General features: G+C 51.1%; 1 protein-coding gene across 3 annotated transcripts in view; it reads right to left on the bottom strand.

Annotated features, from left to right (window-relative positions):
• Positions 1-1611: 1611 nt before the first annotated feature.
• SLC8A3 (solute carrier family 8 member A3) overlaps positions 1612-26892 on the bottom strand; it is a 115367-nt gene continuing 90086 nt past the window's right edge. Inside the window, exons 3-8 of one of the 3 annotated variants that reach the window (XM_040602018.1) lie at positions 25675-25781; positions 14646-14663; positions 6202-6326; positions 5562-5661; positions 3746-4021; positions 1612-3440 (exon numbers count right to left, since the gene is read on the bottom strand). In XM_040602018.1, coding sequence (XP_040457952.1) covers positions 3064-3440; positions 3746-4021; positions 5562-5661; positions 6202-6326; positions 14646-14663; positions 25675-25781 — 1003 coding nt within the window. In that variant the 3' untranslated portion in view covers positions 1612-3063. Of the gene's footprint in view, positions 3441-3745; positions 4022-5561; positions 5662-6201; positions 6327-14645; positions 14664-24412; positions 24517-25674; positions 25782-26892 lie in introns of all 3 variants that reach the window. The other 2 variants (XM_040602019.1, XM_040602020.1) reach the window with 2 other exon arrangements.

The raw sequence follows: 26892 nt of genomic DNA, 5'->3' as shown, positions 1-26892 counted from the left end.
AGGGACAAAGCAGCTCCTTTGATCGCCTTGGCTTTTCCCTCCTGCTGTCGAGATGCATTATTTATCCTCAACAACAGGAGCAACGGGGCCTCCACGAGGAGCAAGGATGGAGGAGAGAAGGAGGCAGCAAGGTAAGTGTGTGCTACCCGAAGCATGAGAGCTGCCCAGCGTGGCCAGCAGCTGCTGTCGCAGGTTGCCACTGGAAGGTGACAGAGAACCAACGGGGAAGGAGCAGCGACAAGAACAGCAGCAAAATCTCCTCCCCGCCAGCCAGCCGGGGGCAGGCACTGCAGGGTTCCCCCCCCAGTACTGAACCTCAGGGCTGGGGTGGAGGGGGCAGCAAACCAGCCAGAGCCCGTGTGACCAAGTCCAGGCACCTGCCCAAAGGAAAACAGGAGCAAGCAGATCACTAGACCCAAAACAAATAAAAGCCTCAGGAAAAATAAAAAATCCCCAAAGGCACTAAACCTGCTTTTTTTTTTTAGCTTGCATATTTTTTAATGAAGTAAAAAATAAAAGAAAGAAACACTTCACAGATGTTGGCCTGGCACAGATTGCCCTTGTGCATGGAGGGCACCAGGGTCCCCATGCAGCTGGCACTGATGGCAGCCAGCCCTCCCCCGTGCCCCCTCCCCACAGTCAGCTGAAGAAGGAAGCAGATGAGAAGCACATGGTGGGCACAGCACGAGCAACAGGACAGCACGGCAGCCCCCAGGCCGGGCTCTACCCAGAGCTGGGGGCGCTGGCATGGGCAAAATAAAAGCTCGAGAGACTCCGTATGTCCAAACTAAACCCAGCAGTGATAACCTCCCCTTGAGAGCTGCACTTTAAGCCCCCACAGAGAGCATCCAGGGGCTTTTGAATTTTTCTTTCAGTATCACACACGTGAGCACTGGGTCCCCGGATGGCGGGCAGTGGTGGCGGTGGCCGGCAGCGGCAGCAGCTGCTCTTGGTGGCCGTTGGCACAGCCGGAGGCCAGAGGGACCGGCGAGCTTGGCAGAAGCCTGGCCTCAGGGTTTCTTGCCTGTCTTTTTCAGGCCTTTCCCCGAAGGCACGGCGAAGGGAGGGCAGGGAGGCAGGAGGTCAGATGCTTGTTGGCTTCAAACCGAACGGCTTTTGGGCTCCCCTGGCAAAGCTCCTGCTGCTCCTCTGAGAGGGATCCTTCTTCTCTGCCTTACATGTATACACACTTATGTAGAGATACAGGTATCTGATAAACATTTTGTATGAAAATAAACACTTCATCTATGTGTTAAGGACCATAGTCACTCTCACCTAGTCACCTGCTCTAATGTTTCCATCTCTCTTGTCCATGATAACCTTGCTCCCATCGCTTTTCTCCTACCCCGCGGACACCTCCTCCCTGCCTCCTGGGGCAGCAGAAAGTGCCGTAGCTTTCGGCAGCCCCTCGCTGACCTGCTGCCTCCCCAGGTTTGGCTTATTATAGGGAACTTTACAAAGAAAATGTTTCCTCTTACAGCACCTGTTTCTCAGTAGAAGAAATTATCTTCACCTTGAAAACACTTCACAAAGAGTAAGGTTTTAACATCTTCTTCCAGGGCTCCCAATTAAGAAATATGTTTCTAGATAGCACTGTTTATATAGATATAGGTATAGTTTTTATTTATTGTTATTACCAACCCAACATTTCAATTTGCAGCCATCGATTTAATTCATGACATACTCTCGTGGTGGTTTGTTTTTGTGGTTTTTTTTTTTTTTTCCCTTAAAAAGAAATGCACTTCAAATGAAAAGGATGCATTTTTGTCTGTCTGGTTTTCCTAAAAGGTACTCAAGATGACACAGGAGTCCTGACGTGGGTGGCAGCTTTCAAACCCGTACCTTTCAATGGCCCAAAGACCACCAGCGAGATGGGGGTGCTGTGAAAACCAGGGTAGCAAACAAGTGGAAGGGCAGCCACGCCACGCCACGCCACAGCTTGGGGTGGGATGGCGCTGGGAACATGCGGGCATACTATCTGTGTTTTCCCGAATCCATTTCCACCCCCGAGCAGGAGTACCACACAGCAAACCCATCACCACCACCACCACGGAGCCGGTGCCGCTTTCCCTGGCCCCCTCGCTCCCCCCCAGGGCAGGCTGCTCCTGGGTAGCCATTTATTTCTTTATCGGTTGTAAATTAACATAATTTTCTCTCCCGCAGTACCACAAGCTCGAAGTTAATTATACAAAGAGAAATGCCATAGTCAAAATATACATGATACGTATTATATTAGAATTAGAGGGTAGGGTTTTTTTTCCTTCTTTTCTTAGCCCAGGCGGGTGATTGAAATGCTACATGCTCCAGCCTTTGTCACTAAATGTGTGTGTCTGTGTGTGTCTGTGTTGCATTAAAAATATATCAGTCTTGTGATGTTCTTAAAAAAGAAAGAAATGGAAGGTGGCAGGGGAGGGAACAGGTAATAGTGAAAAAGTTCTTTGACTGTGTTACAGTCTTTTGTGGCTTCAGAAAATACACATGTTCAATTCCAGCACTGACGGCAGCTTGAAGCTTTAGAGTTTAGATTTTTAACATATTGTTTAAGTAGTAAAAAAAAGAGAAAAAAAATAATCAAGCAACGTGCTCCCCCAAAACAAAAAAGCAACAAGCAAACAAAAAAAAAAGAAAGGAAACCCCACAAATTCCTGATCAGAGTTCTGCAGTTCCCAACCAGTAAAAATAAGAAAACGGCTCCTTACAGTGGAGGGGTGCTTGGGAGGAGACAAGCCCCTGTGGGAGAGGTGGCCTTTGGAGATGGCTGAAACTTCATAATCTCATTGAATGGGGTCAGCGGCTGGGTTTATTGTGTTTTGCTTGATTTCAACGCTTGCCATCGATGCTTTCTTTTCTTTTGTATCATTTTTGGGTGGGTTTTGTCTGTTCGTTTTTTTCACTCTGTGATGGTTATGCCCTTCTTGGTGCCCAGCCATCCGGCTGTCTGGGCAGTTGGCAGCTCCTGACAGCCAGCCATCCCCTCTGGTGAAACCGTGCTTCCAGAAGAGGTGTCCCGTGAGGTAACGGAGGAGGGAGTCCCTCCCCCCGGTGGCACCGTCTCTTCACCACCTAAAACCCCTTGATGTAGCAATAGGCCTCCAGGGTGGCAAAGAGGATGTACAGCAGCCAGAGGCTGACGAAGAGCAATGTCGTGGCCAGTTTGCAGCCCCGGGGGCCGCCCAGCTCGCCCCCGAGGTGGGGCCGCCGGCGGTAGAGCAGGACGCTGATGCAGATGAAGGCGAAGATGGTGAAGAGGGTGACGGAGAAGGCCAGGGTGCCTGCCGACACCTGGAACTCCTGCCCCTGTGACGCCCAGTAGATCGCTGCCACCGACCACGCCAGCCCAATGCCCAGGAAGACGTTGACGGCGTTGCTGCCCGTGACATTGCTGATGGAGGCGTCGGCATACACGTCCTGGATGGCCGCGGCTTTGCTGGCGAAGGTGTCTGGGGTTGGGAGTGGAGAGAAGGAGAAATCACCAGGGGTCTAATGGGAGAAATGGGCAACTCTTCATGTCTGGGGGACAAGGGAGGCTCAGGTGTGGCACTGACCAGGCTGGGACACGGAGCTCTCCTGGTGTACAACCCCCATCCCGGGTCCAGGTACCCCATGTTGCCACCATGTGGGGTGCAGACCTTGCCTGGGGACAGGGCTTTGTGGAGCCCCTTCCAGCCTGAGCTGTTCCCCTGGGGGCAAGAGAACCACCGGAGAACTTTTCTCCCACCCCATCCCCTCGCCACGGCCACCCCACCTGGTACAGAAGTGCCGAAGGCGACAAAGACGACAGCAGTCACGGAGTCCTTGAGGCCAATGGTGCAGCCGAAGTGGGAGGCAAGGTCACCAATGATGGCTGTGAGCATGCCGATGATGAGGATGGAGACGACGAAGCAGGCCCAGCCATTGCAGTACTCGGTGGGGGGCACGCAGGCAAAGAGCACCTTCCAGAAGACAGTCAGGAAGTGCATCACGTAGTCAAAGCAGGATGGCAAACGCTCTTCGCCAGACTCGTCCTCATCCTCATCACCCGCTGCAAATAATGTGGAAGGAGAAGTCCAGCACTCGTGATGGGGCAGGTCAAGATCACGGGGGTGGGCTGCAGCCTGTGCTTGGCTCCCCCCCAACCCCTGAGCTCCAGGGATGCTGCTCTCCTGGGACAAGGTGGCATGGTGCCGGCCACGACAGTGGGCTCAGGGTACACTAGGTCCCTCAGTGATGGGTGAGGCTTGGCAAGAGGGTGCCTCCCAGGACACCCCAGAGCCTGCAGGGCTGGGGAATGGCAAAGTGGTGTGTTGTACCCACAGAGGGGCAGCCCTGTCCCCATCCACAGGCAGTCATGTAGGATGTAGTCAATCTGTAAAGATCACTGCTGAGGGGCACCATGAAGTTACACAAGCAAGCGATGTTTTGGGGCAAAACCCAGCAGAAAGTGATAGAATTGGGAAACTGAAGAGACCTCTCCATCCTCCTGCTCCAGAGCACGGGATGGTCACCAGCAGTGCCCCAACAAGAAATTTCTCATCTGTATGAGGGTACCACCAGCAGCAGCACTGCAGGCCCTTTGAGGGATCCCCTCCTTTGCCTGGTGGGCCAGGCCACCCCTGAGGCTGGAAGCATTGCTGGTCTTTGTGTAAATAAACGACAACGGAAATACACTGGAGGAAAAGAAAGCAGGTAGGGAAAACAGGGCAGATGGAAAGGAAAGGAGAAAGACACAGGAAGAGAGAAGCAGGTCTGGGAAAAAACATTGCTTCAAGGATGGAGGTACTGTTTCCACAGAAGCAGTTTTTCCTAATTGCTAGAAAGAAGAAAACTGAACACCCCACAGCTCTTCCTTCATGTCAGAAGCAGCTCTTGTGGCCGCTGGTGACAGCTCCCACCTAGCTGCCTGCCTGCCTGCACCACAGCTGGGTGGAGAACAGCCCTTTGGGGAAGATGCCAAACCACCAAGGAAAGGTTCAGAAAGGTGCCAGAGTGTCATTAACTCACGGACGTCTCTAAAATGTGTGCGCCACAGCTGCCCAGCTCTGGAAGTGGTGAGCTCTCTCAGGCTACCCGGGCAACAGCTGGTAGGTCTCTGGGCCTTTCCCTCCACCAGCTGCTGCCTTGTGGGGCAACATCTCCTGGCATGTGGTAACCCTCTCGAATCCCAAAGACTCTACTGGACATGGCATTTTCCAGCAGCAGGGGCCACCTGAACAGGACAGTACTGGGCACACCAGGAGCCAGCAGCCCCGCCAGGATGGGATTTTGCTGCCTGTATTCTGCTCATCAGACCGCTAAAGCAGCAGAAGCACCGTCAGCAGACACAAAGTCTTTGAAAACTGGCCTCCTGGATGGCTCTGCGCCAAAAGATGGATCTCCTGGGCTCCTGGATAACGCATCTGCAAATGCCCAATATATTAGGAGCAGAAGCACTCTTTAGACTGGCTTTGCTGATGGCTACCATGCACGCAACAGCTGAGCACCACTGCCCAGGCAGATGCCGTCTCCTGAGCCCAGACAGATCTCATCCCAAGGCTGCATGACTCCTGTGGGTGCTGGTGCGGGTTTTCTGATGTCCCCCTCACCTGCACTGACGGTAATGGCCTCCATGAACTGGTCCCTCCAGGAATGTGTCCCTACAACCAAAGCCAGGTTTGTCTTCTTAATCAGCTTGTCCACGGTGCTCTGTTGTGGGAATAAAGATGCACAGCAATTAAACTGGCTGCTAGCAGGCAAGGCTGATGTTGCAGTGCACTGTGGTCTCACAGACCCTTCCCAAACTGTGGAAGTGCCACAAGCATTCTCCTACCAGCCAGATGAGGCCATGACTGGAGTTGGGACCACCTTCTCCCTGGACAGGCTGACCCAAACCTCACCAGAACCAGCTTGTTTGCCACCCCTTAATCCTGATGAGGCTCCTTCCCTCACCCCTGCCTCAACAGAGACAGCTTTCCTCCTGCCCTCTCCTGCACACTGGCTTCCTCTGCTTCCAGCAAGGCTCCCTTGTCTTCCTCCCTCCACCTCCTCCTACCAGCAGCTACTTCCCCTGGCATTTCTTGTAGGTTGCCCCTACCCTTTACTGCACTTCATTCTCCTTTTCCTCTTCCACCAGCCCTTTCCCTGCACAGGCAGCCACCCCCTGCCTCCTCAGTCCTGCTCTCCATGGCTGCTTTTCAGTGTCACATGGCTTTTCCCTCCTGGAGGACCCCTAAGAAAACCGCTGACCTTGAACTCATAGGACTCCTCAATGATGACCTCCAGTTTGGGATGCTCGCCGAGTATTGGTTTGCCCATCTCTGCAATCCTCTTGGCTTCCTCCTCTTCAACTGTCAACTTCCTCTCAGGCACCTCTGTGAAAGCAAGGCCAACACCGAGCTGTAGGCAGCAGCCCTGGAACACTGAGGCACTGCAAGGGCTCGTCTGCATGGCCTGAGCACAGGCTTCTGCAGCCCCTTCACAGCTTGCTAATCTCACGCAACAAGGTGGGGGGCAGTGATGGGGTGCTGGACCACAGAAACAAAGGACCAAGATTTTTGAATATGTCAGTCATCAAGAACATACACAACACAGTTTTAATTTATCAAAAAATACCCAAACAACTCTTTCTTCAGCCTGCATTGGCATTCTTGGATGACATATGCCCTCCCATCATCCTTGCAGCAGCCACATCTTTGGGGAGACCAGGGTACCGACTACTTCTTCCGTTTGGCACAAGCATCCTTTAAGATGGCTTTAATGCCGTGGTGTGTTTCCCAGTTTGAATGAACAGGAGACACGATCTTTTCATTCCCCTTCAATCAGCAAATCACTGTTGGCACCATGTGCCACTCCCTGTTTGGTCTAATGCTCAGACAGACACACAGAGTCACAATGCACACATGAGCATGTTCCTAGCAGCTGCAAAAACGACCAGGAAGGAGCAAGTCAGGAAGCAAACGTGTTTTTTTCTTTCATATTACTGGACATTTAGTTTCTGCTGGAGGAAACTAACCCAGGACCCCAGGTCAGCAGCATGCTGGGATGACCCTGTGTTGGGCTCATTTTGCCGATGCCCTAGCAAACCCAGTGAGATGTCTGGGGATGTTCTGTTTGCCTGGATGGGAAGGAGCACCCCAACCAGCAGGAGGGGTACCCTGGCACTGTCCCCAGCCCTGACCTAGGCCTCGTCCCCTCTCCCAACCACGCAAGTGCAGGCATGTGCTGATGGGCTCTCTGAAAAGCCTTGACAGCTCAAGCAAGAAGCTGAGTTTCACCTGGCTTTCCTGTGCCTGACCAGTCGGGTCATACGAGCTGCATCACAGGGCCCAGCCAAGAGCATGGGGGTGGGAGCTCTGCAGAACCTGGCGGGGTATCACAAAGGCAGAGCATCTTGTTCTGGCTAAGCAGTGGGTCAGACATTACCCAAGGTTTCCTGAAAAGGTTACAAACACCCTATGTAATGCCTCAAATGTGATTAATCCCATGTGAGCTCCAGCAGATCTCATACTACGCACCAAAAATCACACAGAAATTACAAAGTCCCGGTGAAACCTAGTCATAAACTCTCTGCCTTTTCTTCATCAACCCAACTAGATTGATGGCAAAGACTGTAAGCCTTGCAAGACCTGCAGAGTTTATAAAATATATAGTAGCTCCTGTGGCAGGTGACATTATTAAAACCCATCACAGAAGCAGAAACGGTTGCGTCCATCATTTGAAATCAATGGTATACGTCAAACCCATCACTGCTTAGCTGAAAAAGAGCGTACTCTGGGTTTGGAAATCCCCACAAGTTTTAAAAAAAAGACAGACACATGGGAGCACAGCACCCGGAGAAGATGGGCAATGCAGGATGCCAGGGGACAGGGGGGCAACTGCAGCCAAAGACCAAGTGAGCACAGAGCAGAGGAGACAGCTGAGCTGGAGAAGTGCAGAAACAGGGGTGAACCTGCATGATATGTACTGCTTGACACTACACTTGGAGGCATGAACTGATGAATATCAGGAACAAGATTCAAGTTACTTGTATTTACTTAAGCAGGGAATTAGATGATTAGATGAAATCTACATCTCTTTTTCTAAGACAGAGATCAAGACAGCCCAGTCTCTGCCTCTGCCTGGAAGTGTATGAAGATGACAAGCTGCATCCATCACTGAAAACGCAGGTGCTTACACATCAGTTGCCGCACCATGTTTGTGGATCACTTCTGTCTGAGCTTCCCCATAACCTGAAGCTCAGGGGAGGAGGCACCTCCAGCTCTGCAAGGCCCAGCTTGGCAGCTGAGCTGAGCGCCTGCTGACGTGTGCTGACAGTACGGAGCTGAGCAAAAGCACAGCAGCCATCCCAGCAGGGTTGCAAAGCCCGGACTTGGTGACAGTCCAGCTCACTACAACCTTTGTGGGGAAGCAACTACATCAGAAAAGCTGCAGTTGCAGTTGGCGGCATGGTCCCTTGGGCTCCCGCCCACTGGCTGCAGTTGCACAGCACCAAAAGTAAATGTCTGGAATCAGAGGAGCTGCCCTGAAAATGGGGAGTAATGGGCAGAATTTCCTCAGCCTAACAACTCCAGGAGAAATGATGCAATGAAACCTCAGTCCCCACTTTAACCGACTTAACAAAAGCCTTTGGCACGGTACGACGGGAACCCCATGCAAATATTAACTACCTAGGCGAGGCTGGGCTGCAGGCAGTTCTGTAAGCAGACGCAGTGCAGAAAGATTCCCCTTTCCTGTAGGGAGCGGTATCCAGAACAGCTTTATCCCAGAATCTGGTGTCTTCCTCATGCTGGTTTATGTACCCGTGCCAGGCAGTGCAGTGCAAGACCCAAAGCCCTCCTCTGAGGAGGAAGATCTCCTGTGTCTCTTCTCACTGTGTACCAGGTCCCAGGCTGTTGGGCAGGCTGCATGGGAATGCCCGTGTCCATGCTCAGAGGCAGGACCTTTGGCTGCTAGCAGATGGCTTTGCTGTCTCTGCAAGCAACTTGCAGATCACCTACTGATTTGATGAGCACGACAATCACTTGCCAGGCAGCTCTTGGAGTAAATCAAGCGACACAACCATGTCCAAGAGCAGACAGATTGCTCTGGCAGCCTGGGGGCTGGATGCAGCACAAGCATGGGACCAGGCACTCCACCAAAGTGAAGGTGCTGGCACTCACCACAGCACTGAAGGGCTCTGGGACTCATGCTATTTCAGAGGGCACCTTGCCTTCAGAAGAAGTGCCACCAGAGGCACCTTCAAGTCCTAGGTAGGTCAGTCGTGGTGAAGGCACAAGCTGACCAGCGATGGAGACCTGCTGACAGCATGTCCACTGAGACATGAATAATGGAGACTCTGCTGTCACCATGCAGCTCCTCTGCAGTGAATATGGTGAACTAGGGCACAGGGAAGAAACACGGCCACCCAAGGATGTCCTGTGGAGACACTGCCAGGCTGAGTCTTTCAATGCCAGCTGCAAGCAAAGCACAGGAGAACAGGCATAGGCAGTATGTCCAAATGGTTACCTTGCAGACATGTCAATAGAGGAAGCTTGCAGATAAGGGGAAAAGGACGTAATTCCTTCACACCTCATCAAAAAGCAGTCACATTTGTGAATGTGCAACAGGAAAGCAAAGCACAGAAACTGAACAAACTTCAAAGGTGTGTCTTAAAACATTTAACCTGCCCTTGTATTTTCGCTGAGCCTCTACCCTAATGTAAGAGACAAACATGGATTAAGAGTCACGGATCAGTACTGTCCTGGATCCTGCTCAATGCATTTGTGCAAGTGACCCATAGGTGCCAAGTAACAGGCTCCCGACTGTCCTCTGAAATCAAGGCAGTGCCATTTGTGGCAGGAAGGACAAGCTTAGAAGCCCAGTGGACATGCCTCTTGCCCCAGCCTATACTTGCCATACAGTTAAGGGGGAGAGCTAAGCACCTCCAAAGAGAGCTAAGCACCTCCAAAGCACCTACATGAATCCGCCACTTCTCCCCAACTACTGTTTAGGACACCTGAGCAAGCAATAGCAGGAATCAGTGCCAACCTCTGCGGAACACCAGACCCTGCTCCAGGCCTGCTGGGTCTACTTGTGCTGGTGGGATGCCGAGACTGTGTGTACAGACCCAGCAGCTGGGAGGGAATAAACTCTTGCAATGTCCTAGTGGCAGAGCACACTCCTGATGCTCCTGCCTTTCAGGGAAGCACTTCAGCCAGCAGCAGGGTGCACCAGCCTGCCTCCAGAGCTGCAAGAGGCCACTGTCTCTGCAACAAGTGCGGGGCATGCTCCCACGTGGTCTATGGTAGCCACAGGCCCCCAGCTCCTGAGGGACCAGGTACAGAGCTGCGGTCTTGGAGGGCTCCTCCAGGAGGCAAGGGCAGGGCGTCAGTGAGGGGTGTCACACATCACCCCAGTGTGGTAGCCTGCAAAGAAGACTACCAAGGGCTGCGATGAATAAAACACAAGGGGGGGGCGGGGGGGGGGGGAGACAGATTTTTAGTTTGAAAGGTCAAGTCTGTCAAGGTGAATGCTGCCAAGCTGCAGCTTAATTATTAACTAGCCTGATTTCTGTTTGTATCAGCATCAGTACCTGCTTTTCAATGCAATTGCACCCTGGACTCCCTGCTGTCAACCCCAATTAAGCCTGATAAGGTCTGGCTATGCCCAGCAAGAACATGAGCTTGCCAGGACCTCTTGGGCTGCCTCCACCTCCTCCCCAGGAAGGGGAAGGTGGTGAGAGCGGGGTCCCCTAAATCCTGCCTGCACTGGAACACAGGTGTGTGTTACCATCAAGTGCTAGCAACCTGTCTGGGCTGCAGGAGCATGGTAAGGTTAGGCAAGCTGGTTCTTTCTCTTCTTCTCTGCTCCATTCAGGGTCAGTTCAGACCCTTAAGGGCATGACAGATGAGGGGGGCCAGCAGCTCCTAGTTAAGGTCATGCCACTGCTGGGCTCTGCAGTGCTGGACACATCCCTGCCATGCTCACTCCTCAGCTCTCACCCACATGAGAACCACTTACGTCCCACTTACACCCACAGGGCCATCCTGAGACCTCATCTGCAGCTATTTGCAAAGTGCCTTCAGACCTACATGATAGGCATTTTCCTGGGCTCAAAATACTATAAGCAGATCCTGTCTTCTCATGTTTTCCAGGAGAAAGGGGAGCACTAAAGCAGCATTCCCACATCGTGCATTGCTTCTGGGGGTACTACGCAGGTGCTTGCCTGCTCAACCTCCTTCAGACTCGGGGGACCAAACAGGAACTGGACATTGTCTGTGGCCTCCTGAACACATCATAAATCAAAGCTAGATAAAGCCCATTTCCACGGGGTAATCCAGCCGCCACACCTTTTGAGCTGAAACAGGCAACAGGAATGCCCGGTAACACCATCAGAGAGGTAGATACCCATCACCTAGGCAATGCTGCAAGACTACCAAACAGACACGGGCCAACTTGTATTCCCTGTCACTTGCTGGATAAATTGGATTAAAACCAGCAATGTATTCATTAAAGATTGCTATGAAGGCCATTTCACACCCCTCAAGCTATCTCATCTCCATCCATATCTAGAGCAGGCACGTATCTGCATGAAGGTCACCCCTTCTGGGGACTCCGCTGCTCGGAAGAAATTAAAATGACAATTAAAATGGGATTTTTTTTTGTTGTGGCTCAATAAATTATAATCCTGGCTAAACAAAGTAAACAGTGAGCACGAATGATTTCCTCTCTCCGGAGCGCTGTCAAGCCATCAGTCACAACCGGGGAAGACTGCTGGCTAAATGACACTCCGGCTTTTGAGGTTAGCATATGGGTATGCCCTTTACTGAAACACATGCACACGCTCAAGCACCGGCAGCCTGGTCTGCCTTCTAAAAAGGGAGGAATCTGCTTACTGAGCCCTGAAAGCTATTTTTGAGGCGTGATACATCCCATATACATGCCCCAGCGTCCTTAACGCTAACTGGGAAACGCCGCACATTCATGAGATGGAGGCTAAAGCACAGGGCTGGGAACTGCGCATTGCTCCACTGCTGGCTCTGCCTTGAGATTGCTGCTGACATGACCGTCCCTGACAGGCCAGTCAACTGGTGACTCTGGTCCCCAGTCTTTCCCACTGCAAAGTGAACCCAGGAGTTTTAATGCATAAATAAACATACACATTTAGAAATATTTTCTTTGATCCGGGTGAGTATGTGGAAATGAAGGTAGAGAAGTATCTACCATTTAGATAACTCCCCATCCTTTTAAAGAGCTGGACCTCCTGAGCCCAAGAACTTGCAACCAAAGGCTCTGTGCAGGTTTTCAGTGACTTTTTCAAAGGCTGGGAAGACCAGCAAAGCAGCTTGTCCACTGCTGGCAATGGCAGGAACAACTGGAGTTGGTATTGACTATTTCCCTGTATAAAGAGTATAAAGAGAGACTGTTGCCAGTGCCAGAACAAAAGGTTATGCATGAGAGAAGTTAAAAAATAAGCAGGTTTGACTCTCAAGTCACTGCACAGCCACCCCATACTACTGTGCTCTTCTGCAGCCCAAACAGCTGGCACTGGACACCTGGCCAGGCAAAGCTTTCAAAAGGTTTGCACAGCCTTGCAAGTCTGGCTCGGAGAGCCCATTAGGAGGAAACAAATGCTGAGCTGAACCTGTGCCAAAGGCTCTCCCCGGCCCAGTTACTTTGCCTTGTGTAAAATTCACAGCCCTGCTGCTTTCCTGGGGAGGGCTCTGCAAGGCCAGGGGGATAAAGCCAGGACCTCCCATTTACCCCCAGGTAAGGGCTGCTGGGACAAGAGAGGCATTTTCACATGGGTTTATCCATCAGGGCACCCCAGCGCATCTGCAAAGAGATGGGGCCACTGCAGTGAGCAGGGGCTGTGATGCTGCTGGCCTTGCCAGGGCTGCTGAAGAAGTGCCACTGGAGGGCAAATGCCCCAGGGCTGCAGAGGAGAGCCAGGGCACCCAGCCATCCCAGGGACACAGCCCTGGGAAAAGGGGCACTGCCCAGGAAAGGCTGTGCGAGCTGCTCTGGGAGGGAGGGGACAAGGAGCGGGACCGACAGATTCCGCTGAAACACTCAATAATGCAGTTTTTCACCAAGATTCCTGCACATCTGTGTAATCTAAATCTAACATGACACGGACTAAACGAGGACGTCACTTCTCTCCCTGCTGATTAGCCATGATTGCTGCTGAGTGACACTGCAGCACGTGCCTCTGCGCTTGCTGGCCGGCCGCTGCCTTGAAGCACGCACAGAGGCCGAGCACCGGGAGCTCAAACTGCGGGCCAAGCGCATGCCGCATGCATGGAGGGCACCTGGGGGCAGCCTACCAAGGGGGGCACCCGAGGGACCCCCCCCCTCCCAGACAGAGAGGAGGCTTTTCTTTATTAACTGGAAAGCAACTTTCCATAGCTGGTGACCAAGTTCTCCAATAATGGCTGCCAAAAGCAATCAGGCTGGATCACAACAGAGGGAGGAAAGTTATGTTATTTTAATACGAATTATTTGGTTCCCAGGGTTCTGATCAAATTAGACAGCTACTGAATTAAAGCAATGAAATTACTGGGAAGAAGGCTGTGCTCAACTGATTTCCAGTCCTCCCGGACCTGAAGAAGTAACAAAGGAAAATGTCCAAACCGCTCTAAGGAGTCTTCCGTAAACACCCTAAGCTGTTATTTGGGGAGCTGGGGATTTCAGCCTGCCACTAGCAATTTCCTAATTATCCCAATATCCAATGGGCACAGGCCATCCCCTGCGCAGCAGATTTGGCATCCTTCGAAAAGGAGCAGACTGAAGCTTGCATGGCAGATGCTGCTCCTTTGATTTGCAGCACAGCTCAGGCATGATGAATTTGGTTTTCAGCTCTGCTTGCAAACCTGTCAGACTCAAGCTCCTCTCTGCACCCTGCATGCCTGCCCTTATCTTTTGACAAATGTTTCTTTAGTCCAAATTCAACAGTAATCATATCTGGAATTGAAGGAATAAGAAAAACACAGGAGGGGTACACCACACCGCAGTGGGATCAAGAGCGACTGGTGTAACAGGGATTTTGGGCAAGGAAGGCAGGGTTCAGTATTAATACACATAAAATCCCTCCACGGGGAGAGGGGATGAAGAGTGCAGAGCCAGAGCTGAGGGTGAGAAGGGAAACAGCGCTGGTGCTTACCATGCCCTGGCAGCACTGCCCTGGCACTGGGCTCACCCTTGGGATCCCCCACGACGGGAGGTGGAGAGCACCCTGGTGCATGCACTGAGGGGTGAAGCATGGCCTGATCCTCCATGGGAAGGGGACAGCTGCGCAGTCCTGCACCCTTGCCCACCCCAGGTGACAACATCCCACACCCCAGGAGCACCACCCCCTTGCAGAAAAGCCCCATGCTCCCTGGTGCGTCAGCACAACCCAAGCCCCAGAGCTGCCCCAAGAGAGGGGACTGAGTCATGGACCAGCCAGGGCTGCAAGTTCAGCTTTGCAACCCTGGCTGGCTCATTTCCCAAAACCACAGTGAAAAATCTGGAATATGGGGAATACTCTTAGATGTCAATCAATCACTGTCATGTCCTTAATGCATTGCTCTTAACTAGTTCCTGCTGGACACACCATGAGACAGGGTTGTCTACAACACAGCAATCACAAACACGACAGAGACTGACCAAAGGGGACGAAAACAGAGCCAGAGCAGGAGAAAAAGGAGCCAGAAAGGAGAAAAAGCACTTACCTTGGGTGAGCAGTAGGGCTGTGGGGAGAGAAGAACATAAGAAAGACAGGGAAAGAGAAGAAAAGAGGGGAAAAAGTTAATATCCAAGGGGCAAAAGCTGTTTTGCAGATGATGGCTGTCAGTGAGCAATGGACGTGGTACGAGGCGGTACGTGAGCTCGCCAGGGCTGCGTGCCGGGCACAGGCTGGGGAGCGGGCACCACGGCAGCGGGATGGAAAGGAGGCTGGCGAGCGCCAGGGTGCTGGCTCCCCAAAGCCACCCCCCTCCCCAAGCAAAGGCAGAGGTATGGGATGCAGGTGGGGAGTAGCAAGGAGGGGAAGGGAAAAGTGGAGCCGGGGGGAGAGTTACGCTTGCCATCAGGGCCTGCCATGACCCAAACTGACCTGAAGGCATGGGAGGTGCCCCTGCTTCAGCCAGGAGTGTGTGGTTGTGGCAGGGCTCGGCACAACCAAGGCAGTGGCCAGGGGCGATAGGCAGCTCACTGAGAAGAGCATCATCAGAGGGAGGTGTTGATAGAATGGGTGCTGGCCTCCAGTGTGAAATGGGGCAGGGGGTAATGCAACCATGCGTCATCCCCTGGGATGCCCTGGCTTGCCTATGGCTATCCGAAGCTCTACAGGTACCGCTCCCAGAGGGTCAGGGTGCCGAGAGGGGCACAGGCACACATAACGCATCACCAGTTTGAGTCCTCCTGGCTCTCTTTGCTCCCCATTGCTGGTCTGCCTGACAGTCCTGTACAGGCACATGCTGTGCAATGCATTGCAGTGGGATGCAACTGCCTCCCAGGAAATGCGACTGCGCGGTCCTGTGAGATTGGAGGTGGGAGGAAGGCAGGAGAAGAGGGTGAAGGTCCTTGGAAGGGACAACCTTATCCTGACTTTCCATACAGGCACGGGCCAGTCCTCTTGCTGCCTTGGGGAGTGACCTCCTGGCCCTCCCCTGCCTTAATTTCCCCATTCTCCAGAGCTGTCTCAAAGAATCACCTTGCTGGATCCCTCCTAGGTGTTACCTGTCGAAAGCCACAGCCTGCATCTAAGTTTTCAACTAACTACAGGGAAGTCTGTATAGTAAAAAAATACCAAACCCTCTTTGAGTGGGGCCAAGCACCAGCTCTGTGCCTTAACTTTGTCAGAATTCTGACTTCTACCTGTCCTTCAAACAGCAAACAGGTCCCTGAAGACATGGTTGCATCTGATGACAGTATTGTAATTACTAATAGTTATTATTATGCACTTTTAGCATCAGAAGCTTAAAACTCTGTACAAAGACTGAGTCAGTATTAACAGCCCCATTTGACAGATGGTGAAGCAAGCACAGAGAGGCTAAAGGGAACATTTTGCAAACTCAGAAGTGGGCTGAAGTCCAAAAGCGCTAATTTACCCGGACCCGCCTGGGTGCTCCCTGATTCCTATCCATAAGCTGATTTGCTGACTGGAGACCCAAGGAGTGATCAGCAAGACTCTCTCACCCTTTAACAGTCCCATATGGCCAGTGTGAAAGTCTGATGGAGGGTGGAGGTTAACAGCAGCCTATCGCGCCCTGAATGAACTCACATCGCCACTTGGCTGCCATTAACTCCACTTCATACCGAAGTCCTAGCACGGCCGCACTCGGTGGTGGCATGTTGGGGACTTACTCGGTTCAGGCCTCTGAAAAGCAGGCACTTATACAGGTGCACCTAATTGAAAGTGATTTCCTAAGCAATTTGTCAAAGGTCGCAAAGCGCATCAGTGGCAGACCCAGGGAAAGTAGTCCTGAGTCCTGGCTCTCAGTCACTTCCCTATTCCATCAGGCAGCATCCATGGGCACAGCTTTCCCGACAGCCTGTGGAGAGGCATTGGCCCAGTCAAGATCTTCATCCACCTATCCATCTCCCCAGCTGGAAACACCATGGGCACTCCAGGAGGTCTCCCTTGTCTGTGGGGGCAGGTAGATGTGCAGAGAACAGGGAAAGGTCAATGAAGAGGCTCCTTGCTGAGCATCTCTTGTGTTTCAGGGTCAATTCCTTTTGAGAGTCAAAAACCTTTGGGGGAAGCATTCATGAATATGTTTGGCAGCACGTACAATGCCCCAGAGCCACGAGAAGCAATGGGATGTTTGCTCTGCTCAAAGCACCTCCCATCCTCTGCAGAGCTCTGCCTGGAGGTCTCCAACAGGCTTGTCACTGCCCCTGGTAGTCTTGAGTCTCCTTGTAGCTCTGTCCTGCTGCAGCTCCATGCTACCCTGTGGCGTCCTTACTATTCCATGGTCTTCTGGTTCTCCAGACAATGTGGGGAAATTTAATTTGCCTTTTGCAATTACAAGCATTAGTACAATGGGTTGATTCAGTGCTCCTTTTTAATATAATGAAAAATTACTGGGCCCCTAAGCTACTGTGGTTATTCAAAAAAAAAAAAAAAATATTGGTTCCTCATGTTTTTTAAAACTGTTATTCTAGTGCTCTGGGATTTGAGTTTATTTTTTTCCCCATTTTCTTCTGAGCAAAAGAACTATTTTTCTCCCTTTCACTTATGGTATGACACATGAATATTTGAAGAAGCCTATAAAGCTATGAATGAAACATCAAGAATACAGCATGCAGAAAGCCAAGGGATTATTTTATCTTTATATTTCCGAGTGAATGCTGTGCATGCAAGCAAGAAAGTGATTTCACGGACTAAAGCTTCCTTCCTGCACACGCATCTGCTGATGTGCCCTTAGACCTGACCTGTAATGTTTCCTGACAGTCCGTCTGGGGATGCTGTACCTGTACCAGCCTTGTTGATGGCCCCTGTACTGTTCCCATCCCACAAGCCTCCCTCCGCTTTCCCGCCTGGGCTGCATCCCTCCATCCCTCCCTAGGGCACCTCTCCATGCCCTGCACTCTCCTGCTCTGCCTGTCATGCTCCTTGTGGGGCCAAGCCAGGCCACCTCATTGCTGTTGGCATCTCAGGTAGTCTCACAGGCCTGACACGTGTATTCTTACCGGGAGCTGCTAAAATTAGCTCCACGGTCAAATCCAAAATAGCAGTCCCAAGTATCCCTTACCTAACGCTTGCATGGCGTGAATGCAGACAAGCACGCATGCCCACAGACAAGGTAGGTGACCCTGACTGTCTCAGAAGATCCAAGGCCTTCAGCTCTGGATCCCAGTTCCTGCTTTACTGGGATTTCTCTGCCTTGCAGGCTTGGTTTTTACTGGGCAAAGTCAAAGCTGTGTGCACGAACTCACTTCCCCTGCCACTGGACAACTCGGACCTGAATTTAGCTACTAAAAAAAGCTATTTACTAATAAACTGGTTTATCTGCGTGTTTTCAATGTACTTTGGGGTCAAATTGTGCTGTGACATACGTGTTCTTGTGGGTTACAATCAGGAATTGAATTCCTTCTTGCTTTAACTGTACCGAAGCCAAAGAAGGTTAAGGAGGAACCAGGCTCAGGATGGGAGCAGACCTGCAATCGAGCAGTCCTGCAGCTTACAGCAACCTGATGTGCTAGATGTGTGTCCCAGTCTTTTTCTAAATGGTGCGATACCTTTTTCTGCTGTCTGCCTCACAGAGAGATCTGACCACGCTGCATGCTTTATTCTGGACTCATTCTTCATTAACACAGATCTTTCCTAATCAATATCCCTAAAGGCTCCAGGAAGTCACTGCGCAGGTGAAAGAACCCTTGTTAAGGGCCTGGGACTTAGAGGGTGAGCTGAAATGAGGGAGAGAAGGCTGGATGTTGAGGAGACCCTCAGGCACACAGCAGGGCAGCCACAGGCAGCCAAAGCAAGAGAACACATTGCCTGCACCCCATGTGCACCCGAAGGAGCTCAGTGACCAGGCAAACCACAGGCTCCGTTCTCAAAAGAGGTAAGGATCCCCCATCTTCCAGATGTAACTGTCCACAGGCTCTGTCTCCAAATTTACTCACCGAGGAAAGCAAACTGCTTCCCTAATGGACTGTGAAGAGCTATAAACATGATTTTTTTATAGGCTAAAGAAGGCAGAGATTTTGAAGCATTAACCTGAATGCTGTTATTATTGAAGTCAATAGCAAAGCTCTTGCAGACTCCAGGAGATTCCTCTCCATCAGGAGAACCAGCAGCGTTCAGCTTAATCACAGAGCTGCAAGCAAATTATTACACCTTTGTGGAAGAAGATAACAGCAATTTAACATTTCTTTCCTATTCCCATCTGTAGCTGATGGAAGGAGGAGTTTCTTAGCATCTGCCCACACTTCAGAAAACCCCAGCACGTGTGGGGTGCACATTGATGCAGCTTATCTTATACAGGCACAGACCTTTGTATCAAGTCACATCATTTCGTCAATATTTTGACACAGATAACTTGCTGGATCAATCGAAGCTAGGAATCCTCCTTCACTCACAGTTTAATCCTTACTCTGCAACTCCCAGCCACATCCTGCCTCTGAGGCACGAAGCTTTCCTGGCAGGGGTGCTGACACTTTATTAAAAGATGTGTTATGAGATTTGTCCACACCAGTTGACTCTGTGCTGGAAGGGCTGAGAGGACTTCAGACCAAATCTTCCCAAGCCAGGTCATGACAGCAAGCTGCTTAATAGTGCTCACCAGCCATCTGTGCTCCCATTTCCAGTGAAGCCATATCTTGTGAGAGACATGCTTTCTGAAGCAAAATTTTGCATGAAGGATATCAATCCCTTTTACAAAATGTAACCCTCAAGACATAGCCTTGATGTACCAGCCCTGAGGTTGAATCTTCCACTGCTGTGCCATGAGCTTAATTCACACAAGCAGACTCCCGATTACCCTCAAGAAACATAATTTCCCAAATGCTATTTTTATTATTATCTGCAATCAACAAATCTTTCAAAGCAGCCTCGCTTGTCATTCGGGCTCCATCAACACTAGGGTTAACCACCATTTAAGCAGAAGACTGACTTTATCCAGGGAAAGCAAAGCAAGTTTTTCCCCTGTAAGCCAGAACCGCGGAAAAAGTGTGAAAGCTGATGTGTGAAGAAAGTATTTCTCAAAAATCCTGCTGGGCTGACAGCAGCAAAATCCTTGTTTCAGTTGTGAGCTGACAGGACACACGAGCTGCCATGAGAGCAAGAGTCAAACCAACAGACAGCATCTTGTCGTAAAGGAAAATACTTGTTTCACTGCAGGAACACTTTCAAAAAGTGCTGAAAAAAGGATGGCCAGAAAGGTGGCTCAGGGTGCTGGGAAGTTTCAAAGCCCTCCAGCGCTCAGTAGACAGGGATTCAGTTTATGTGAGTGCACATATGGAGGAAAGGTGAGACAAGAAAGATTCAGAGACTAATTTTTTAGAAATGGAGAAGATAAAAAAAATTAGGAAACCTGGGAGATGCCCAGGAGGATAGAGAAAAGCAACATTTACTGCCTTTGCCAAGCAAAGAATTTATCTCTCTTTGATTCCTTTTTACTCACTTTGATAAAAGAAGCTTGCAGCAAGCACCATCTTTGCCAGAGCTCTTTGCATCTGATATCCACTACTAAGTCGGTACTGGTCTTCACCACAGACTGGGCTGGCAAGATACCCATCTCAGATCTATTCTCATCTATTTGAATTATTGGGGCACATCAACAAAAATTGCTGCTGAAGTAAAACTATTTGATGTAATTTGTTTGGATCATCAGAAAAGCTTTGAAAAACTCCAGCTGCAGAAAGCAATTGGTGAAAAAGAATAAATGAGCTGCAAGACAAAGTCTGGTATTGTAGATGTAGCATTTATATTACCAGGAGTAAGTGGTCAGCTCTCCTTATGGTGAGGGTTAACAACTAAGCACCCCAAGGCTCAAAGCAGCGTGGTACTGATATAATTGGGGGTGAACAGTGAGGAGCATCATCTGCAGATGATGCAAAATGTTTCAGTCAAAAGACTGTATCTGTGGCTGTTACGCATTGTGCAAGCCCTAAGCAACCTGAAGACAGGAATTTGTATTTGGACTACCACAGGTACCTCTGAGTAGAGATGGTTTTTTTCCCCCAGTAAGGTGCCAGCAAGCGCAAGCAGCAAAAGCGATAGCATATATATTTCCTGCTCAGCTCTGACCCTCACAGAGAAGATACAACCCCCTACCCCACAGCTCTGATCAGGGCCAAGGAGATGTTCCCTTGAGTGGAGGTAACTGCTTTGTATTGGCACGTACAGGACAGCACAGCCGGTAATGCAAATCGACTGTACAGTAGCAAATGCTGCTCCCGCCTGCTATCCTCCTCCACCCTCCACCAGAAATCACTGCCCCGCATCCAGCAGCAGCGTGGGTACCCCCAGGGACAGCACAGTGGACGTGAATAGCACCAAGTTCTGCACGCCAAAACAAACAGTCCAAGCTCTGCCCCAAGCTGGTTTGAGAAGCACACATCTACTCATCCCTGATCCCTGCCACCAGCTCTGCCTTCCCTTCAGGGCACCACACATCATCACTGATTTCATCACTGCTACCTAGCTTGTACCCTTAAAGCGAGCTAGCAGCTACCCTCTGTGTGGGGAGGCCCTGGGGCGAGCGCCGGCCCTTGGCACGTAGCTTATGGTAGTGCCGGCACGACTGCCATGGACTGGCTGTCTCTGTGCAACCCAGGCCACTGATAACTTCCAAACACGACTGCCAGTCAGCTGAGGTGCCCAACACTGCCCTGCTCCCAGTGGGGCCAGAAGAGATGCTTTGAAGACACCACCCACTACCAAAAGCTGTCCGAGAACACCCTGAGAACACCCTACAGCTCCCTAGGCACAGGCTCAGTGTGACACAGTTAAGTGGGGAGTAACAACAAAACAAGGACACATCGCCAAGAAAATCACATCTTTTGCAGGGCTGGAAACAAACGCGTGGGCAGCCGAAGCCCAGAGAGACTCTTCATCAAAAGCAACCCGTCCTGAACCTCCCAGGAGAGGCAGGAGCTGTGCTTTGCCCTCGCTGTATGAGTCGCATGGGGGCCCATTCGCCACCGCAGCACAACCAAGGTAGAGTCCCAGCTAGGGGGCTGTGCTTTGGGATTTGCTGGGGGGGGGGGGGGGGGGGGGGGGGGGGCGATGGCAGCATCTGTGCAGCGCTGCGGGGGCCCGTCTGCACCAAGGTGGCTGCAATGACATTGCAGCCTGTGGGGCTCTATCAGTCATGCATGTGCTTTGCAATAAATAAGCTATCCAAACTCTGCCCCTGCAACAGTGTGATGATGGCAGGAACACGTGTGGGAGTCACTGTGAGCATCCCTTCCCGACACTGTGTTTTGTGCCTCCTGAGCACATGCGAGCCCATGCGTGTCCTGGGACACCTCCTCCACCAAAAGCCAGCTCTTGTGTGTGCCCCGTGAAGCTGCTGGTGACAGCATCTGCTGTCAATCATTCCTGACGCCCTGCATGGGAAAGGCTTGCATAGCTCCTTATTCTTCATCGCAGGCACAAGGTACACTCGATGGAGATGTCAGCGTGCAGCACTATGGAGCTGGGGATCTTTCCAGATGCCCTGGAATTAGTGTAGCAACTGTGCCACCTTGTGCCAGCAACATTTACAAATGTATTTTATTCTCCAGTCTCTTAGACTTTGAAACTATGGTGTTCTCACTCTGACTTTACTCTAACGAGGCCAACCAGGGCTCCCTGTCTCCTCTTTGGCATGGTCCTTTACTTCCTCCGGGTAAACAGAGTCTGTCCGAGGGTGTGCCCTCACCTCTGGTGAGGGAAGTGGCTGGTCTGCAGGCTCTGTGCTGCAGATCATTTAGCCTGGCTTTTATCTCCTCTCTGCCTGTTGCAAATCAGACAGTCCCACTGACTCCAACTGATGCTGGTGTAAATGAGACACGCACAGTACAGCAAACTGGCATCGCAGCCCTAACGATAATGAGGACATTTTACAACTGAACCACCTTAGGGCCTATTTGGATTTTTTTCAATTATGTGTTTTTACTCAGCCAGATGCAACATGGCCTATACAGGAAAAAGAAATGCAGAACTTCACAAAAACCAGCTCAATCCTGACTCTGTATCTCACTGAAGGTCACTGGTTTAGAAAAGGATGCAGGGCTCACAGAGAGCAGACAACTGAGCAGAAACTGCAGTGTGATGCTCCAAGCTGCCAAGTCCTAAGCAGGACAGAGCCAGAGACAGGTGATTTTCCTCCTGTACCTGCTGAGATGGAGGTGGGAGCCCCATGAGTAGGAGGGGGCACATGTAGAGGGGAGACCCTACGGTGATGCTAGGGCTGAAGACTTTGAACTAGGGCTGAACGCTTTGCTGACACAAAGGGCTTAATCTCCTTAAACTCCCAAGAAGAAATCTGAGTGTACTATGGGTATATGAGCAGGTACCCACACAGAAGCTGTGGCACGCTATATAGTCCTTTCATCTGATAGAGAACAGTAGGAAAACAACTGGTGGCTACAAGCTGAGGCCAGGTGACTTCTACCTAGAAGCCATGCTCATGCCTTTACCCTGGAGGGCAATTAACTGCTGAGACATACCCCCACGGGATAGGGCAGGTTGGTCACTGCTTCCACTCAAGGGCAGTTGGACCTGGTGAAACCCAAGGGCCTGTGCTCAACACACAGAAATCTAATGTCCCTCATTGCCTATGGGCTGCTGGAGGTGGTCTAGCAACCTGAAACTACAAATCTGTTTTGTGTTTACATTTTACAAATCCACGGATGCTATATGACATCGTCATACTATGCAAGCTGTGTCTATACCAAATGCCCTGCAGAGCTGTGCATGGGGAGCTCAAACTGGCCAGAAGGCAGCTGCTCCGCTGGCAAAATAAGAGATGGGAGGCGTTTCAGCAAGGGAAAGCTGTGCAATGCACAGGCAACTGCCAGGTGTTCCCATCACCTGTAGCAGCACATGGGAGCAGAAAAAAGCCAATGGGCACACACATCTTTTTCTACTCCATCTCAGACACTCAGAAGCTGGATTTGAATTCCCTTGTGTAAAGTGCTTCTGTTTAAAGCTTGGCTCTCCTGGGCCACCTCAAAGCTGGTGAAGCCAATGGCAAGACTGGCTCAGTGAGAAAGAGGTCTAACAGGTATAGGACAAGGACAATGATACTTGTAGGCAAGGCACAACTGTAAGTCGAGGTTTATTCCCACTATAATCCTGCTCTGCTGTGAGATTCTGGGTCTCACTGCTGATGAAGTAGGACCTTAGCAGAGCTCCACACCGTCTGCATGACAGACTTTAATTGATTGTGACACACTAAGGAGGTTTTCAGATGACAGACAGGGAGAACCATTTTTTTACAAAAAAAAAGCAAAATGAGAAATCTCGCACTTTCCTTCTTCTCCCATGGGCTTTTCATCACACCTCACAGGCACCCAAGAGCACTAAGGCAATGCCACTGGCAGACAACAACAGAGGGAAAGATGAGGGGGGAGGGGCGCATATGGGGAGATCCAAGGGGGCAGCCATGCATTATGCCCTTCTCTTGCCTTTCACATTCCCTAAGGTCCTGGCAAAGGAGCAGGAGAGGGGAGAATAGCAAAGGTGTGCTCAGAACAAAAAATAGATCAAGACAAGGAAACCCATTCAAAATAATACAGCCTCTGAGGCTCAAGCATTGCACAAAAGGAGGATCAGAAGTAAGCTGAGCTCTAAAAGGCAGAGATGACACCGAAACGGGGTGAGAGCGAGAATACAGGAGGGCAGAGAGTAAAAGTCGATCCATCTACAGGAGGAGGAGAAAAGGAGGGAGGGGAAGGAGGAGAAAGAGGGTTATATTTTCTGGATTTGGGGTTTGGAGACTTGATTCTGATTTTTTTTTCTTTTTTTTTTTTTTCATGTTTTTCATAAAGGATCTCACACCTGATATTCCTCGTTCCATCCATTTCGGTTCACCAAGGGCAATGAAGAAATTCTCCTGCCTTTCGTATTCCTCCTCATCTACTATCTTAACCCTTACGGTCTTCCTGTAGGGACAACAAAAGAGACAACTGTGTACAGCAGGTCAGCTGGCTGGAGGCGAGGCGGCAGCAGCAGCGGCAGCGGTGGCATGGGCTCCTGGCACACAGCCCCTTCCCCGGTGGGGTGGTGCACGTCGGCCTGCCTGTTCAACACGGGACATCCATCACAGCTGCTCCTTGGGGAGCGGGAGGGTGTTAAGAGGAGAGGGGGCTGGCAAGAGGGTGAGGAGGGAGGGAAAGAGGGAGGAGGACCTTGCTGATGATTAGTGGAAGGCAACTTCTGCAGCGCATTTTTTTCAGTGTCAGATGGTAATGGAAAGGGTATCGGCTGCCTGGAAATCACCAGGGACTACCCTGGGGTACCCACTGTGTTTTAGCTGGAAGATCAATTGTTTCCGCTACCTTCACAATTAATAATAAATCTGCAGGGGCTCTGGGCTGGGAGCCTCAGGAGAAAACAGAGAGAGGGGCGCTCACAGACACACACCCCAGTGGGGTGAGATGGGTCTCTGACAGCGGGCTACAGCTCTGTCAGCTCACCCAACTCCCCCCAGCATCCCTGCAATGCACACAGCTGCTGGGAGCCTTCAGGTGAACCAAAGTGGGGCCTCAGCTCCTCCCTGCCCTCATCTCCTGCTCCCAGAGCTGCTCCACAGCAACTGGACCGGGGGCTGCACAGCCTTTGCCGAGTCCTTCTCAGGGGTTATCAGAACTGCTTCTCTGACAGGCATTGATTCCTGTCTTTTTCTAACACAGGTTTGACTGGGACAACCCATAGTACCGGGGCTGGGTGATGATCTCCTGAGACGCTGGATGTGTTTCTAGCCAGCATCTTCCTGCTGACACTAGAAAATTTGCTTGGGCCCTCCAGTGGCAACGGCAGAAGGTCCCTCTCAAGCCACCACAGAAATACGGACAAGTAGGACTGCCCTCCATCCTACTCTCTCTGCCCCCCTCACCACTTCGCTTCTCCCCGGCCCCAGCGCCACTCCCCATGCCACCCCATGGGTACCATGTGACACGGTGTGTGCGCACAGCAGTGTTTAGGGCATAGCAGTTGGAGACAGAAAGACATCAGAGGAAGAGGAGGAGAAGAGGAGGAAGGAGTTGGAAGAGAAGAGGAAAGAAGAACGTTAATGTTAGTCTGCAGGGCTAGTACTACACCTTTCTGTAAACTCATATCCACCATGCGGGGGCTCATCAGCTCAATGAAGAAATTCTTGTTTTTTTCATACTCCTCATCATCAATTACCTTGATGTGAACTGTTTTGCTGTGGACGGAAAAATAATAAGGGTCATAAAGGGGAGAAGGGAACAGAGAAGCAAAAGTGGAGGAAGGAAAGAGCTGAATGGGTACATTGGAGAGTCAAAGTTTTCTCACCCACTGAACGAGCTCAACGTGGCTCTTAAGAAAGGCTAATGCCCCACTCCTGCAAATGACACTGGCCAGTTTTCTGTTTAACCCAAGGCATGATGGCAGGCCATGCTGTGCAAAGCAAAGTTTGACAAAAATAGCTCTGATCCCCCCACAAACTGGCAAGGGGCTCAGGAGGTGCCAGCCCAGTGGCTCGTGGCTCAGTGTGTGGGCAGTAAGGTCTGATGGCCAGCGGAGAAGCAGGTTTCCCTCACCCTGCTACCCAGTGCACACACACACACACGCACACGTGCAGAAGCAGACACACAAGCACAGGCACCCCACAGGCATCACGCTGCTGCCTCCCTGCTGGCAACGGTCGCCTGCCAGGCAGACAGCCACCAGCTGCGTGGGCTGTGGGGAAACCCACAGCCTGCAGCTCTGAAATAATTCACACCGGAGGAAACCCTAGGTGATGCAGCTTCACGAGCCTGCTCTGAGAGGTGCTGGCTGCTGGAGCAGCTGGGCAGCACGTCCTACATCTCCCCTTCAGCAAATTTCTTACGAGTTCTTGAAGCATTCTGTAGGAAAAGGAGAGCAGAGCTCACTATGCTATGGTTCCTTTTACAGCAAATACATGCCTTACGCAGAGGTCACCGTCCCTTGGCTTTCATGCACAAAGAGAACAAGGGAAATGAGTCGCAGGCTCTGCCAACCTGCCGCCTCCTTCCAGCCTCCTTCAGCTGTTGTGAGCTGAAAATGCCCTGGCGCTCCCCTCACTTTGCTGGTGGCTGAAAGGCTTCATGCAGTCTCATCCCTTGCCTGTGATGGAAGGGATTAGTGCTTTTATTCCAGGTTGATCTCACACCCTCTTAAATGTAACATTGTCTGCACGTGCACTGATGAGAACATATAATCACCTGCTTGTATAAATGCAACCACTCTAAATCACGGAATAGTCAGGGTCAGAAGGGACCTCTGGAGATCATCTAGTCCAACCTCCCTACTAAAGCAGGTTCACCTAGAGC

The sequence above is a fragment of the Falco naumanni genome, chromosome 7 (assembly GCF_017639655.2).
Source record: "Falco naumanni isolate bFalNau1 chromosome 7, bFalNau1.pat, whole genome shotgun sequence".
Taxonomy (NCBI): domain Eukaryota; kingdom Metazoa; phylum Chordata; class Aves; order Falconiformes; family Falconidae; genus Falco; species Falco naumanni.
Note: the sequence above shows the minus strand (reverse complement) of the source record. Positions and strands in the feature narration are given on the sequence as shown.